General features: G+C 35.8%; 1 protein-coding gene across 1 annotated transcript in view; it reads right to left on the bottom strand.

The window, feature by feature from the left end:
* The window catches only part of LOC100747957, a 261,408-nt gene that overhangs the window by 40,407 nt on the left and 203,732 nt on the right, over positions 1–17,269 (bottom strand). The window contains exon 3 of the mRNA XM_033318454.1: positions 12,151–12,293. Within this exon, the coding sequence (XP_033174345.1) occupies positions 12,151–12,293 (143 nt within the window). The remainder of the gene's footprint in view (positions 1–12,150; positions 12,294–17,269) is intronic.

Here is a 17,269-nt window from a genome sequence, read left to right as displayed (position 1 = left end):
TCGACACCACGAAGTGATCGATCCCCTGATTTCCGTTGAGATAATAAGGGGTGATTGAGTTTGTATAACACTGTGATTCACAGAATTATAAATTATATATTTCCAACACTTAGATTACACTGTCGAGGAAAGATAAATAGATAACAACTTGTCTCACGAGGATGAGATAGATATGTGCGCTAGAGCAGGGCTCTTATAATGAAAGTTAATGTATTAGTGGACGTAGCACTATAATATATTTAGGAGAGGAAATGTATGTTCGACAACACCGAGAACCGACAAAAGATGTGCGTGAAGTGTTCGACTCTCGCGCTATATGTGTACTGCCACGTTAGGCGTTAGTTTTTTGACTGACTGTCGCTCTTTTTCTAATACGGAAGAAAAGTTCGGTGTGGGTGTGCCCCTGTGACTAAAGAACGCGGATTCGTTGTTCCCACTTTCGTTAGGAAAGGTGAGGGTAACGAACCTCGGTGTCGATTGGTCATGACCTGGCCTACTACTCGAAGGGATGAGTAGGAAGTCTCCTACCATCGTGGTGGGTAGATGACTGTGTGCGTGAGGAAAACCTAGCGTGTTTTATTACAGGGCTATTCGGATTTTCCTAATGGGTGCATACCTGCTTTCTCCGTGTTTAAAGTGCGACTAATAAACCCAAGGACCTCTCTAAAACCGAATGTGTTTTGAGAATATTTTTGAGCTTTAGTAATTCTTCAAGACAAACGGCTTGAAGACACATGGCGAAACAATAGGGAAGTGAGAGTTATGGTGAGTCCTTAGTTTTATTGAGGGTCGAAGTGATGTTACGCAGGTCGGTTGTTGTCCGGCCGTGCGGTCTGGCGTGCAGATGTTTTAGGCGGCGTAACAAAATCATACGAAATTTATTACACTACCAATTAATTGTAGCCATTGTATTTATTTATTGTGAACTTCTCCGTTAAACTCTTGTTTGGGATTTTTTACGAAGATCGATTATTAATTACTAATTTTATTTGTGTTGTCCAATTTCGTTTGTGTGCAGAACGATCGCGGACAGTTTACGGACTATTATTTATTCAGCTATACTGCAATGGGGAAATTCAATAGCACATTATTGATTGGTATCAATAGCGTCGAATTTGATTCGATGACGGAATGCTTGAATTACGGTATAAACTGATTGCAGAAACAAATTTTTCTTATCCTTCTCGCGTTTTCGATAAATTTCCGGCCTCGCAACTAATTGTGGAACATGGTCTGTATCTGACCGTGTGAACCTTTATTAAATTTTATCATCAAATATGACTGGCGTTTATTTACTCGTAAATTTCCCCACTAGCGCAATATCGTCTGGCTGTATCTTTTTGTTTCCATCGCCTCGATTTTTTTTTTATATAGATGTATTAAAAGGGATGCAGAGGCGAAACGAGGAGGGGTTAATGTTTATGAGTAAAGTTGGGATTAAAGTCCGTCTTGGTTTAAGCGTGCTATAGCTCGTTGGAGAAGAATAAAATTTCTTTTCGTTAGAGCATAATTCTTTGAGCAACGAAGCACGGATATTTGTTGCAAAACAAGTAGCTACTAATTATTTAGTTATACTTCTTAAATCAATTCGGAATTATAATAACGTAACATATGAAGGGTGAAACATTTTTAAAAATTTTTAATATGAACAAGTCGTAGGTAAAGTTAAGTAGTAGGTAAAGTAGTATCGTGAAATAATCATGTGAAACTCGATGAACTTGCAAGCATTACGAGCTACAGTGCAGATAGAAAGTGAAAATGCTGACACGGCAGATGGGAAATGAGTTATCGGACCCAGCGACAGGTCTGTGGCTCTTTCAGAAAAGCAGTTGCCTGGAAAGCCGAACGTGATCATATTTGGTCATGGACGACTATAAAAACGTGTATGTAATAGGAGTATGGAAACTATTCAGAAGGGACGCTTTGGCGGTAAAGGTTAACATGAGTTGTGAGTTGTTAGTTGGGACGAGTTGTGCGTGTCGTTAGTCGTTACGAGTTGATTAGTTGTATTGATTCAGTTATTCTAGTTGAAATATGTTAATTTATTACGAAATATTTTTAGTTAAATAATTATAGTTTTCTGTTCTATCATGGTAAGTAGGTATATAAAATAAAGTCACTATAATACGTACTCATAAAAGTCTGCAAATTCATAACAAAATTTTCTAAATCAATCTGGATGTCATATAATTATCTCTTACCTATAACACTAATAAATTATACCTATCTATAATAAGTATAACTTATTGTAAATAAACAGCCATGTCACTGCGCCACGCCAGAAAAATTACTGAAAATTCTCAACGCGAGAATTGATTGTAATTTCAACAAATAAAATAAAAAAAAAAAAATATATAATTATCTCATTTTTCGGAAAGAATTCAGCTGTATCATCTTTTCAGTAAGTTTCACAATTCTCTCTCTCTCTCTCTCTCTCTCTCTCTCTAATCTCTCTTTCAATTATTATAATATTTATACTAAGATTTATTACATATTAATTTTGCCACTACAATTCTCTATTAGATTTAACATCATATTTCCTTCAATTTTTCTTTATATTCTTCAATTTAAATTCTTTCAGTATAAAAATGTAAGTATACAGTATATAATATAATATACAAAAGTATATTCTTATTTTTAGAAATATGTACTTGTTAAGTATCACGGCTCTTATACTATTCTTCGCGCGCAGAAATGAAAGAACCATGAAACATATTATACTTAACATTAGCTTGTATTAACAGATGAAGGATAATTTTAATTATCCTAAGCCTCAAAGACGGATCAAGGTGGAGGATTAGTCTGAATTCGATATAACTCACTAGATCGATACCATCATACAATGGCTGTGAAATGCTATTATTGCTGATGAATTACCTGCTTGATGAGACTGGCTAGAACTGCATGTTATCGCGTTTCGAGAGCTTCGTGCAAATACGGTCGATAGAGCGGACGTTCATACTCTCGATATAGAGTACGAGACTTTTGACTGACATATTATGTCTTTTGCAGGTGTGCTCTTTCTGTAATTTCCGTTGCCGAGCTAAGATAAACGTTTCAGCGATAAGCCAATCGCCCATTCATTCTCATCGTTACGCTGTCACACGATAAACGAGTTACGTAACATTGGTGAGTGATAAGAAATAATCTGCGATAAAAATCGTAAATTAAATTACAAAGTTTTTAGTGTCAAGGCATTCACGATATAAAATTGCTTAGTTACTTTCCTAGCCAAAATAGCTTAATCATATTATTTCAGTGATACGTTTAAAGTCTGTAATAGACTTTACAAGTAAAATGACGCTCTACTTGTCAGACGGTAGTAAGGGATACGAATTAATACGTGATATAAAATGAAAATTAAATTTCAAAGTTAACTATGTCTAGGACGACAATAAGTAAATAAATTAAATTTGAGAGGAAAAATTAAATTTCCAGATTTCATGTGTTCCTAGCTATTTTATACAAAATCAGAAATTATTGCAAATGAATATAGTGGTTTCATATAAAGTACATAATACAAAATTTTATATTTATATACAGACGGGTAGATTTTAATATTCATAAATAGAACGGGAGTGTCACAGACACGTCGATATATCGACATTAATTTCGCGTCGTGAAAAATTTATCGTTTAGTCATAAAACATCTATTGTATTTTAAAATACCTCAATGAGCAGAACGAATATTGGAATATATATAGTTAGTGGATTAATTGATGTGTCTGTATATTTATCTATTAGCTTTTGGATTATATATATTATAGAAACTATATCCGTATCTATATTTATGTGGTGTATAACGATGTAAAGCGAAATTAACTAAATAATTGCTTCGTTAATAATGATAGATCGACTAATAATGGAATAATTGACATTTATTTCGTGGAATCAGATTCGAGATTAGAGATTGTAAACGATATTAATTATAGTAAAAAACTGCTGATAAAGTTATTAATTTTATTATTTTAGTGCGACACGAGTTTATAGACAACGAAATAGCTATTCGAATTGCAGATGGTAATAATTAATCGCGTTCAATAGTATCAAGGTCTGGTCTGTGATGCGTGATATTCGATTGTATGATGGTATTAGCCAATTCTGAAATGCAATGACAGGAATAGTTGATAGTCCGAAGGACTTGTTATTCTCACGGGACTTCTGTAAGTTAACACCTCGTGTCTGTTCCGAAGCACAAAATGATTCGATTACGCCAATACATCTTATTATCTGAATCAAATGGTATTTCTGTTAATATCTGTCTCTTGCGAAAGCTGGATATCTGCATAGCACGAATCCAATAATAGAACCATTGGTACGTGCTTTCATGGGTTTGTAAAAAAATTTAATTAACGAGAACTCGATCTAAATATTTTATACATTTTTGCATATCGCGGATATTTTAATAAATTACTTTAATAAGAAATAATCAGTAATAAAAGTTCATAAAAAATGGGAGAAACTCCTAAAGAGAGTATTAGTATTACAATCCTCTATTTTAAATAAAGGTGAGTCTCAATTGTTTACGGGACTGTTCTACCATTCTGCGTTACTTATTAACAACACTTTAGGAGGAATTGTAACGGAGAAATTGGCCAACTTCTATACATAGTTAATTAACCGTAATTTCCCCCAGTATCTGACCGAAACAAGGATATTATCTACTAAACCGTGCTACCTACTTTCGAAGTTTCGTTTCGCGTTTCTCAGGATATCTCGTGTCAAATAAAAGAGCGTTGCTGTCGTGCTAATTAAAACGATTCAATTCGAACTTTTCAGGAAAATAAGTTATATGGAGAAACAGGTAACTTTTTAAACATTCTCTTCCGACGTAATGAACATGATAGGCCTCTTTTCCCTTACGTGTACCTAATAATAGGCCAAGTTTGTTAGTAAGCTGGCAGGCATGTGAGGTCAGACGTGCGAGTTTAATAACAAACTTAAATCCAAAGGAGGAAGTTCGCGTCATCCCTTTGCTGACCTCTCGTATAACTCTGAGGGGTGAGAAAGTAGCTACGCCGATAAATTCTTGGCAGTTACAAATTTTCCTAAGTTCATCGCGTCGCTCCCGAATACTATACTTATTAACCTTCTCCGCGTTCCTTATCCTATCTTCTCTTAACTTATCAAAAATGAAATTATTCCTTTATTACAGGCGTTCCATTTTCAATCTAGGCATTCGCTCTTCGAACAAAATTTCTAATTATTGGAAAGTTATCACTTTATTCGTTCCAACTCATAAATTTGCAAATTAAGATCCGTCTTGCGATATAATATAAAATATGTATTATATATTCCAAACATAAAAGAGAAATAATGGTTCTGTCGCGAATAAAGCTTCTTAATGTTGTGGTTTATTGTTTATAGATTTTTTCCACCACAAATTAAAGATGACATTCCTCGAGTTATTATTAAAATTATCTAAATAGTAATTTATAAAAAAGGTGAATATTTGCGGAGAAAAAGCATAAATAGAGAAACGAATGAAGTAAAAGTTTTCTAAAAATCATAAACTTTATTTAACGAACGAATGTCCCAGTTTAAAGTAGAATACAAATGCTACCTTCTGTTTCATACACTCCGAAAATTTTCCGAAAGAGAATACTTTATTTTTATTCGCAAAAAGATATTGTGGCGCGTTTTATGAGTTGGTAGCTCTCAGGTAGACTGTTCGAGGGTAGGATGATTTATATTTACTTCGGAACGTTACCGGAGTTCATTCTTCATTCTCAAAGCTCTATTTAGAGAGTATCTTTATACAGTCTTTCTGTTTCACGAGTTTATACCTTCTTTCGAAAATAGATAGAGACGCCTGTCAGAAATTACGCGACGAAATTAAATTTACGCAGTCTTTTGCCTAGGATTTATAGTGTTCCTGATCCAGCTTTCTCTTTTGCAAATCCTCACAAAATCTCTTTAAAACTTTACGCTTTCGGGGGTTTCACAAGCCGAATCTGTCGAGCGTCGAGCAACAGGACAGAAGTTTCCCAGTTTCGTGTATATTCTCTTACCCGCACAGAGTTTTGATTTATCGTCCTGAGTACTTTCAACCTTATAGTCCTCTCACAGTAGCTTCGCGTGTACATCAGGATCTTTCATAACTTTGTCCCGTTTTTTTCTCCAGCCAGGAGAAATATTTTAAAATTTCTTTTTCCTCCCTATTCATATCATAGAAATGCTTAGAATTTGACGAAGAGAACTTTACCACAACTTTGCCGTCTGATCTTCGTCAAAATTTTGTCAATTATCAAATTACGTTTCCTATTAAATTTTTAGAATGTGAATACGAACCCTTGCGTAATTCAATTTATTCAAAAACTCTTACACGCATGTTACGTAGATTGAACGCCAATTGAATGTAAAATATGTAGGAATACAAATTGATACTAAAAAAAACATTTGGTATATGTACAACACTCAAGTCTCATTTTTATAACATATATACTCACTTTTCACTCTCGATGTACGAAGTTTATTCTTTGTTCTACTAAAACCGGTTCTTGGTAAATACTGATGAACATAATACAACAGTGGATTTGAAAGAACGATTATACGAAGGACCATTACGCTTAAACGAGCGTGAATAGGTGACAGCAACTTGGATGAGCAGTGTTTAAAGGAGCACTGATGACCACGATTGGCGTCGCAGAGGCCAATCGCTTTCATCATGCGAAAAACAAACCGGTATCGGATGAAACGAGCAAAAAATGAAACGCAATTGTGCGTGTGTAAATGTTCCATTGTTCGTCGATGCATACGTCTTTTCCTAACTATCTACCGAGCCATTGGCATTGTCGTGAATATTTCAGCATTACGAACAACGAGCTGGAAAATCAAGCTGCTGGATATGCATCGAAAAGGGAAAAAGGGAAAAATCGTCTTGTTCAAGAATATGTACAGGATACGAATAAGGTTTGTCGATATATGCTAAGAGGGATGGGAAAAAAGGGTGATGCTTGGCGGAAAAGAACGAAGTGGATTGTAGGAATTGGGTGACAGCGGTGGGACTAACGAAGAATGAAAAGGGATTCGGAAATTTTGTCTTTGTCTGGTCCATTTTTTATTCCCAGCGAGGCGTAATGGACAGATTTATGATACTTGTTCTTTATGGGTTTACTCCGCGGTAACTAAGATTTATCAATTTGGGTAGATAAAGGTTGGATCATAATTTATGTGTTTTCAGACTTTTCTTGCACACGTTAAAGACTGACGTTTCATTTGCAGCTTTTACTTTAGCGAATAAGAAAGAAATATTTTCTTAGTTCATAGAAGTACTATATAATTTTTACTATTTATTTTAATTAACTTTCCGTTTACATCTTTTTTTCACGAAATTAAAAATCAGTACAGGCGAATTATTTTTTTTCTATTTCCTATAAATGCGAGTATAATGATACGTATGTATATGAGCCTTTTAGAAACGAAACTGATCAATTCATTTTTTATTTATTCCTTTATTTCATTGCATCAATGCGTAATTAATGTTTAACAGAAATAGGAACAAATCACACAATTGCAAACCTCGTTGACATTAAGGCCGATCTAGATATTCGAAAATTGCCACTTTGTAGTCGATTCATTTAAGACAAGAAACTTAATTTCCTTTCTTTTCTCCACGCAGAATTGTATTTCTACGCCTGTGACACATGAAAGAAATACAACAAAGGGGTCACGTAAAATAGAAATTACGTTGGATTGATTAATACGATTTGTGTGCAAAACTCGAAGACGCATACAGATGAGGAAGGGCAATATTGCACATGGAAACTTGATGTACCACGGTTTAAGGTCCACTGATACTGCTACCTTCGTCACATGATTAATGATGTGAAGTTGTTTATTGCCTCCACTGAATTTTCATGCTGTTTTATGTATATCTACGGATATTGTAGATTTTTTCTGCAAAAGGAGATATAGGAAGCATAAAGTAATATTTTTGGATTTCTGTGTGACACTTATGTCATCGCAGAATTTTCAAATCCATTAGAAGAATATGACAAGCTGAAAATTATAGCGATATAAAAGTTTGAATCATGGGTATTCATAATTTCAAAAAATATAATAAATCTCTTGTAATGATAAATTTTAAACAGAATTTTATGAATAATAACTATAAACAGATTTACAACACTGTCGATTCTTAGCCAACTATATATCTTCGTCTATAATAGATGCAAAATTTTGACAATCTCGAGGTGTAATAGGTATTTTTATCTGCTTTTTGTTAGTCTTATTAACGAGAAGAATTAAGAATTAAACATTTCCTGAGTTTTCTCATTTTCGTTTGCTATCCTGTCGATGTGATTTGTAATAAAAAATTAACATCGGATACGTTGCTCTGTCATCTCTGAAGATTAGAAAAATAATAATCATATTGTATATGAGACACATAAACGCATGATAAACCCTTTTTTTGAATCTTATATACGAATTTATAATTTATAACGTTGGAAGAACTAAATCTACGTAAGAAACCAACGAATAAGTTCTTCTCATACCAAACTTAAAAATGTTCACCTCTTCGTCTGATATGGACCATTGTATTCTAAAATTATGTACGAGTGATCGACGTTAAAATAAATCGACTTCGTCGAGGTATTTAATATTCACTGGCATAAAGATTCTTTAATACACCATTAATTGTGAAATATACTCTACGAAGGTTTATCGGGATAGCAGGATATTGCGGTCTCAATGAATCGATACGTTTCCGCAAATCAACCGGCAGCTTTTGAATTTACGAGGCACAGCAGAGGCTTTTATAAACGCCAAGTGAAATGTACAGCCAGGAGAAACGATATAGCGTGGTTAACGTGCCTCATGCATTGAACTTGTTTTTTCATTTTACCTAATACAGAGATATCAATTATACGCGTAATTCAACGATGATTGATCATTATCTGATACCTTTATCGATAACATTCAAATTCCTTATTTTCCGTTTAAACATCGATTTTTATTTGCCATAGTTTATGTAAATGTAAGCTGCTTAACATAGACATTGTATAATCTAGATATTATGTAACCGAATTTACAATGTAAATATGCGCAGTATATTATAGAATGGAAATTTCGTCTATTAAAAGCTACACATATGTGTATTATTATTGTATGCATTATATATGTATTGTATTTGCATGTATAACAAGGGAAATACATCTCTAGATGTATGGAGAACGCAGAAAATTATTAATTTCACGGTCTGTAGAAGTCTATTATAAAAAATCGAAATGTCTCGTGGAAATTTTATAAACTTGGAATGGCTCGTTTCTGTTGATTTTGTGTGCTTTTTATAACTAAAATTTAGAACGTAAAATTAGAATAGTGCTTCAATAGTTTTCTATATATCTTCCAATTTTTATTTCTTTGGTTTCAAGCCTTATATTTTAGTCTTCGATAAATCTAGCGTTAGAGAAGAACTGTCAAACTGTAGTTTTAACAAACAGGCATCTGAATTTCAAATTTCCTTTTACGTTCTCTTCGGGCATGTTCGGTAAATTTATCGCGTCTTTCGTTTTTACGTAATCACATAACAACATAGCGCGTCGATAACAGACCACAATATCGATTTTAACTGACGGTGACGCGAAAGGTAGTTATGCATCCTGTCGGAGGCACTAACCAACAAGAAAATCCACCTGATAGAATGGTTCGCTGAATCTTCAAATTGATTCTGCGAGTAATTCCGTGGGGCAATTCCTGTGATACAATGACCCGACGAAGCGTTTGTCGCCTCCACGAAATGTTAGCTCCACCTCCCACGGAAAATTAGTTCCGTTCCAATACGTAACATTCTCCTTGAAGTGGCGTGTCACGATGTTTTGCTCTTCTCCGCTTAAGTTGCACAAACTAATTGAAAATTCCTCATTCTGCTGGCGATTTAAGGCTTGGAAAGATGGGTCGAACATCTTAAAAAGATCTAAAGATGAAAGAGAATAAGAATATTCGAAATAAAATAAAATAAAATATATTTTGTTCTACTGTATTTTATTAATCGCGTTGCTTAGTATTTTTCTCATGCATGTAACTTCTCTGATTATTTGGTAAAATGCATCTATTTTATCGTTTGAAAAAATATATATTTGTTTATCACGATTTGTTACAATTACAAACAAAGTTAAAACAAGAATACAGAGTCCTCTCAGAGACAAATAATTTATAAATTACAGATTAATTATCCGATTGTTTCTGAGATGGCAAAACAATAAAAAGACAATATTCTCTAGTTCATCCAAAAAAAATTTCTTCGCCTTCTCATTTCTCATCGGCATTCTTTAAATAAAAGTCAAAGTTTACTTTGAAGGAGATTCTAGAGAGATGCAAAGATATATCGATGGACCGATGAAGTTCCTGCCACTTAATTCAAGACACAGAACAGCACTCTCTCTGTACTGTCGAAATGCAAAATTTGTAGCTTGCTTTCCACAGAAGCAGCCCGTAGAAACGTTCAGAAATTTCCCTCTTCCATTGGAATTTTCCACTCAACATCCAAACTTGAATCATTAAATTTTAATGCAACTTCCAGAAACGTTTTCCATTTTTCTCTTCTGTTCCTTCTTCCTTCTTCGGGTAACGTTTCACAATCTCTTTAAGAGTTAGATTCTAAGATATGTGGTAATCCAACTTCAAAAGGACATTCGTAGACGGCGTTGATGGTAACGATCGGACTACGAAACGGAAGAAGAACGGACTACGAAACAAAGAAGACGAACGCGCTAAGAAGACGTTCTGAGATAGCTTTTTATGTCGTTGAATTTTCATTTCATAGCGTACTATGAGCGTTACTTTCAATCCAGCTTATTTTACGAAATATTCGCTCCAGTTTGCTTCTTCCTTGTAAATTTTCAAGAAAAAAGGAAAATGACGGAGAATCTGCCCTCTGTTCTCCCTCCTGATGCTATCGACGAAGAACACGTTCGTTGCTTTCGCTCTGGTTAACTTCTATCTCGCACTTTCTAAAACCAGAAGTTGGTAACTGCGAAAGCTCGTATTACACGCATCCAGTTTGATGTGTGTAATCCTTTTTGCTTGCCCAGGAATAAGAGAAAAGTAGCTAAACAAGTATCGTTGCCACGCGAATGAATACTGTTAACTTATTCGTTGGTAGTGATTGCTATCTGGTGCAAATGGAAGAATATGAGAAAGTGGTGCGTTGGGAGAAAGAGTTGCCAGATGCGTGATAAGAACTTTTTCTGACCATAATTTTATTTCGTTCTTTGTATTCAGTTAACTTACACGTGTGCGTTTTATTTCAGTATTTCTTGAAGTAGAAACGAGATTGATTTAGTTTTTACGTTGGACGTGAGCTTTTTCGAGCTAAATTTTAGAATTTAAAACATAAAGATTTACACGAATATGAAGATATTTTGGAATATTGAAATTTAGAAGAATATGAAGATTTAGTGGAGATTACGTTACAGTGGCTACAAAGATAAATTAAAATTTCTATTTATTCGAAGAATTGTATCGCGCAACTTCCGTAACAGCCGATTTCACGCCACACCAATTTTAGGCCGTGGTTTCCTTGAAGTTTCGTAAAGTTTCACTGTGAACAAAGCTTTGTAGTTCGCTGAAGTTAGCTAGTATTTTCATTTTTTAAAAATTGCAACCGCAAGTCTTTTAACTTTCATATCCTTCTTTCCTGAAGAATATCTATAAGATCGAAACTCTTTTATAGTGAATTTTTTATTCAATCATGTCCCGACTTGGAATAAATATGATCGTGTAAACGTTTTTTCCTAATTTTGCTATTCATCTTTCTACATTGCATAATATGTTATGTAAGTTTCAATCGGTTATACGATTCTTTTAAGGTTATTGCATTTATAAATTAGATCAAATAGAGAATGCCTTTGTCCTTCATTTTATGTAGAACTCGGTATTTCTAGATTAGATCGAGTAAAATGCTCCTGTCCTTGATTTTACAAAAATATTCGTTTTATTTGATCTTGTGTGTGATCTTTCACTTAGTCATATGATTCTTATGTAGGTTATAGTGTTTCGAAATTAAATTCTGTAAAATGTTTCTGTTCTTGATTCTATAAAAATATTTGCCTTGCTTGATCGTACATACGAATGGATGTAGAACTCAAGTTGATACAAAGGAATACTTTAAACGTAGTCTTGGAAGTTATAATTCAAGGCACGTACCTGCGGTATTCGGAAGAGTCGAAGAAGGTTTGCTACTTGGATGGATGTGACCGAGCTTGCTGCTCCAACGACTCCACTGATAACTTTTCGCACTGCAGTTTTATTGCAGTTGTACTCAGCGCCGTCTATATTGCTTATCGATCCTGGAACATAAATCACGACACGCTGAAATTAATTTTATAATTAAGCACGCTGGTTTATAACATTGTACATGTATCAAAACGTTATTGTACTTTTTTTATATCATTCGTTTCATGCATTTTTATTTACGGTTAATTTTTGTCACGATCGTTAGAAAAAGTCGCCGCGTCATTTATTACGACATAAATATAAAATAATAGAAATGAAGATTTTAACTCTTGGGATACATGTATGCATTCGCGTTTAAAGGATGAACAGTTCGAATGTTAGCTTTTAATATTCCCCGCAAAATTCAGTTTTCCATACTTTAGTCGTCCCGTGCATTTTTAAAATTCGAAACAGTACGTTATCAGGTTTCAGTTTCTTGCTGAATTTCAATCATTATATATTTAAAAGTAGCTTGATTAAATCTGTCGTATTACAGAAATGTTCGTCTTTCATCGTTTGATCGTTTTGTTCGACTGTCAGATACACTACGAAGAATTATACAATATTAGAATAGTACCGTTGAAAGATAAAAAGGGGAAGTTTTTGAAAATGCATTTTGTTTTACTTCAACCGCCGCGATTTACATATTTTTCTGTATAAAATCGCGAAGGAAATTTATGTCGTTCGTAAGTTTATCGTAATGAGATTTTTAATGCAATACGAAGAAGAAAAATATATATTTGTTTGTTGACTTACAACATACAAATTAAATTAACAAAAATTGATAGAATGCGTAGTAGATGATTTCGATATCGGGGCTGGAGGGTTATTTAGTTTCCAGGCAGGATTTTCAATGTCAATGTTTACGTACGAAAATTATAAATAAATATCGGCACACCGTGACCCACATTTCTCCCCCGTAGTGCGTATAATGTGAGTAGTATGTAAATAGCCTAATAGTGCTGACTCAGTTTTTGCCGTAGACTAGGTCACACGGTGCAAACTTGGGGTAGGTTAGAAAGTGAGAGCGAGTGAGAGATAGGAGCGTGTGATAAAGACAGAGACGGCGCTCGTTACAAGTTGCGCTTCTCTTTAAACGTCGATATTTCAAGAATCATTTTAAAGATCATTCTAAACAGTGATATTTCCCATTTCTACTATATAAACCTCATTAAAGAATTGGAAGCAATTTTTGAATTATGGTCGCATAAATTTCCACTAATTTTAATAGCTGCTGGTATTAGTTTCGAAAGTAATTGCGATAAATGAACACAATTTCCAACTAACGTCGTTTACATGGACTCTGTTTGATGCTATTATCTAACGCTGTACATAATAACGTTGTTATAGCTGGCTGCGTATTTTAAAAATTATCAATTTTTCAGAGAATACACGATGCTTTTAATTTTATCGGGTTTGTGAATCTTGTTCGCAATTTCTGTTGCATTGGAAATGGGGAGAGTGAATCAAATTTCACGTAATCCGAAACGTTTTAATTCTGTCTGAGAGCAGGGTCGAAGCTTCAACGTAACGAGCTTATCCATTTTTTCGGAATTTCCCTTCTCTCTGGTCCACCGCGAACGAATCTAATTTTCAGTTGTGTGTATCTTTTCGAAAGTTGTTGGAAACAGGAACGTGGTTGCGGTTTAGGATCTCGTGACGGAATTTTAGATGACTTTCTTTTTACTTCTGATTTTGGAAGAGACCGAATTACAATTTTACGCTCCGTTTGTTCCTCACACGGCTTGTCGAACGTGTTCTTATATCCTACGTGCTTGTCTAACTTTTCTTGAAATACGAACGAATTTGATTTGACATTTCATTTTCTTTAACCGCTTGCTTTACGATACAAGCTCCAATAGCACATGCTATAAACTACAATAAGGTTGGTCATACGTCTAACTATTTCACAGTTTGGCTGAGCGTTCGAAATTGTGCATATCGCACATATTTTTTGATATGTAAATACAAATGCAAGATAGAACTAATCTTATTTTGTAAGATTTTCGACCGTAGAAATGCTTTGCATCGCTGTACGATTCCAATTAGGATCAGATCAAATTGGGGTCAAACATTGAAGACGAGTATACGGGTGATTTAATTAATTTTCGATAGCAATGAATTAAATAAATTAAATTGCAATATATACATGATCGTCTACGTATTTAGTATCTAGTAATTTGCAATTTATCTTACGTAGTATACTATGTGCATATAAAACATTGTATAGATAGAAAAATGAATTTTCTGCATTATAAAATTCCTAATTGCTATCGGCACTGTTTGTTCGACCAATCGCGGGGAGACGTAATCGCGAGGAGAGACGTCAACGGGGGTCGTAAATCCCCGTTACGATTATAACAATCGACACCACGAATCGATCGATCCCCTGATTTCCGTTGAGATAATAAGGGGTGATTGAGTTTGTATAACACTGTGATTCACAGAATTATAAATTATATATTTCCAACACTTAGATTACACTGATGAGCATAGATAGATAGATAATCACTTATTGCACGAAGATAAGATAGATATGTACGTTAGAGCAGGGCTCTTATAATTAGATTTAATGTATTAGTGGACGTAGCACTATAAGATATTTAGGAGAGGAAATGTATGCTCGACAATACCGAGACCGACTCTCGCGTTATGCTTAGACTGCCCCGATAGGCATTAGCGTTAGATTTAGTAGTTGACTTTTCCAACGATGTAGAAGAAGTTGAGTGATGATGTTGCGTCGGAGGAAAACTAAGGATGGGTGTGTCTAGCGCACGGGACCGTCGGATTTGTTGGTGACGATTTTAGTTAGGCGAGTGAGGGAATAGGCTTCGTTGTTAATTGGTTAAACGAAGGGTCTTCACCGCCCTCGAGAGAAAGTGGTTAGTGGGAGGAAAGGTGCAGCATACGTGAGAAAAACTAACTTTCCCTTGTTAAGCCGTGGTAGACAATAGACTTTAGAAATTCTTCGGAACAGACGTTTGTTTGGGTTGGAGGACCTCTACTAGGAAATTCCTGAGATTTATGGAAGATACTAAGGCTATTGAGGGTATGCCGTACGGAAGAGCGGACATCTGGTGTCCGTCTGGCCCGCGGTGTGTTACCTGGGCCAGGCAGAGGGTCGCCCGGCGTAACACAGGAAATAATCAATAGCGTATGAAGGTGTACTGCACGTACTATTTGGCACGTACATTAATGTTGATGCAAAAATAATTATTCCAATGATTTTAAGTTACACACATAATAAATAAAGTAGGCTGTAGACTATGAAATTCGTATGAAATAAGCAGAGAATAGTAACTAAATAGATGTATATGTATATGGAATATAAATCTTGTAAAAATAATATATTAAATTACATTCAAATCAAATATATGAACAAGATCTATTGACTTTTAGTTATTTTTTTGAATCACTAGTATCAAATAAAATTGCGTCATTACGAATACAAAAACAATAACGCTGATGTAAAAAGTCATCCCGAAACACAGTTTAACGTGATACAAGTGTATTATTTTAATTTAAGCAGAAAATATCTAATCAAATTTAACAATTTTGAAAAACATACCTCTACTAAACTATCATTATCTTTTCCTATACCATCGGCAAGGCCCTGAACAGCAAGCAGTTCAGCAGTTGTTAAGAAACTAGTCAATTGTTACCGCACCACATTTACTTCACCCTGATACATAAAATCAACCAATGCAGCCAAATCATCGAGTTTTACATTACGAGATATTATAACAGGCTGCTGACATGGATTTTCGTAAGATAGAATAATTATCCCCGTTGAGAGGGTGCCGATCAAAATTTTATTAAAGGTGGAGTTAATTGGAGCAGCCGGCCGACTCCTTGTTGATTGCTGATTGTCCTTATTCTGCTTGATCGGGTTGGCTCGATGGTAGGATGAACTGTGTGGCACGTCGTTCCAAGATGCTCGTTGCCGGATGGCTTGTGGTAGTCTGGATGAGGCCGTTGTCGCCAGGGTGACTTCGAAGATACGGTCGAAAGTCCGATGCGTTGAGGATATGTTGTCTTCCTTGCGTTCTGGATCGCCGTGGTCATCTGCATTGCCTGGCGATTTTCTATAGCGGTTCACGAACCAGGAAGTGTCGTGAAACAGCTCGGCCCATGAAGTATCGTGAGACACCTCGTCCCAGGAGGTGTCGTAGTACAACTCGCCGATTTCACAAAGGCACGTGAAATCCGTGTGTGGTTGCGCAATGAAGACGTGAAGGAGGTCTACGGTGGATTGGGGGACAGGGCTCCCCCCGCTGACCCATTCGTATCGCCCCTTCTTGATGATGCTTGGTGGTGGGGCGGGAGTGGTCCAATTTTCTGCGAAAGACAGAATTAGAGACATCTTACCTTCCATTTGGTTAGGTTTGGATCTGGAGTGGGAAGATTTTGCATCTCGGTCCAAGATGCTCGGCTCCGTATGAGTTGTTGCCGTCCGTAGGTGCCGTGGCTGCCAGGGAAAAATGATGGCCAGGCCTAAGGGTTGTTGCGTTGAGAGCAAGTGGTCCACCTTGTAGGCTGCACTGACATCGACGAGTATGGTGTTTTGTTTCAGCCCATTCGTCGGTGTGCTCCATTTCGGCGATAGTGTAGTAGGAGACGGTATGTCGTCTGGTAAGGTTTCATCCGTCTGTTGATCCAGAGACTCTTGAGCGGCTGTCTGATTCAAGGCGTCTGATGGCGTTGAATCAAATTGTTGCGATGCTGATGATGTGAGCGAGGTTGTCGTTGGGTCTCGGGTGGACGTTTCAGGTGGGTGACACGTTGTGAGTGTCACGCGATGAGTTCCGCATGTCATGCGACAAGATGCGTCCGAGTCGATGCGATATTCTCCGTCGGCTCGGGTTTCACGCATGAATCGCGTGTTTTTGTTATCGAGGGGATTGTTGCTGGTATTTGATCAAAGAGATCTAAGAGCCGTACGTCTATCTCCCGATGCTCTTGCGATAAAGAGGCTGTACGAGCAATTTCCTCCTCATCGAACACTTCTAGCTCTTCTTGAACCGCGAGTATCCTCCTCCAAGTGTCATTA

Source organism: Bombus impatiens, unplaced genomic scaffold (assembly GCF_000188095.3).
Source record: "Bombus impatiens unplaced genomic scaffold, BIMP_2.2 scf_0098, whole genome shotgun sequence".
NCBI lineage: Eukaryota > Metazoa > Arthropoda > Insecta > Hymenoptera > Apidae > Bombus > Bombus impatiens.
The sequence above is the reverse complement of the archived record's forward strand: the minus strand, read 5'-3'. Positions and strand labels throughout refer to the sequence as shown.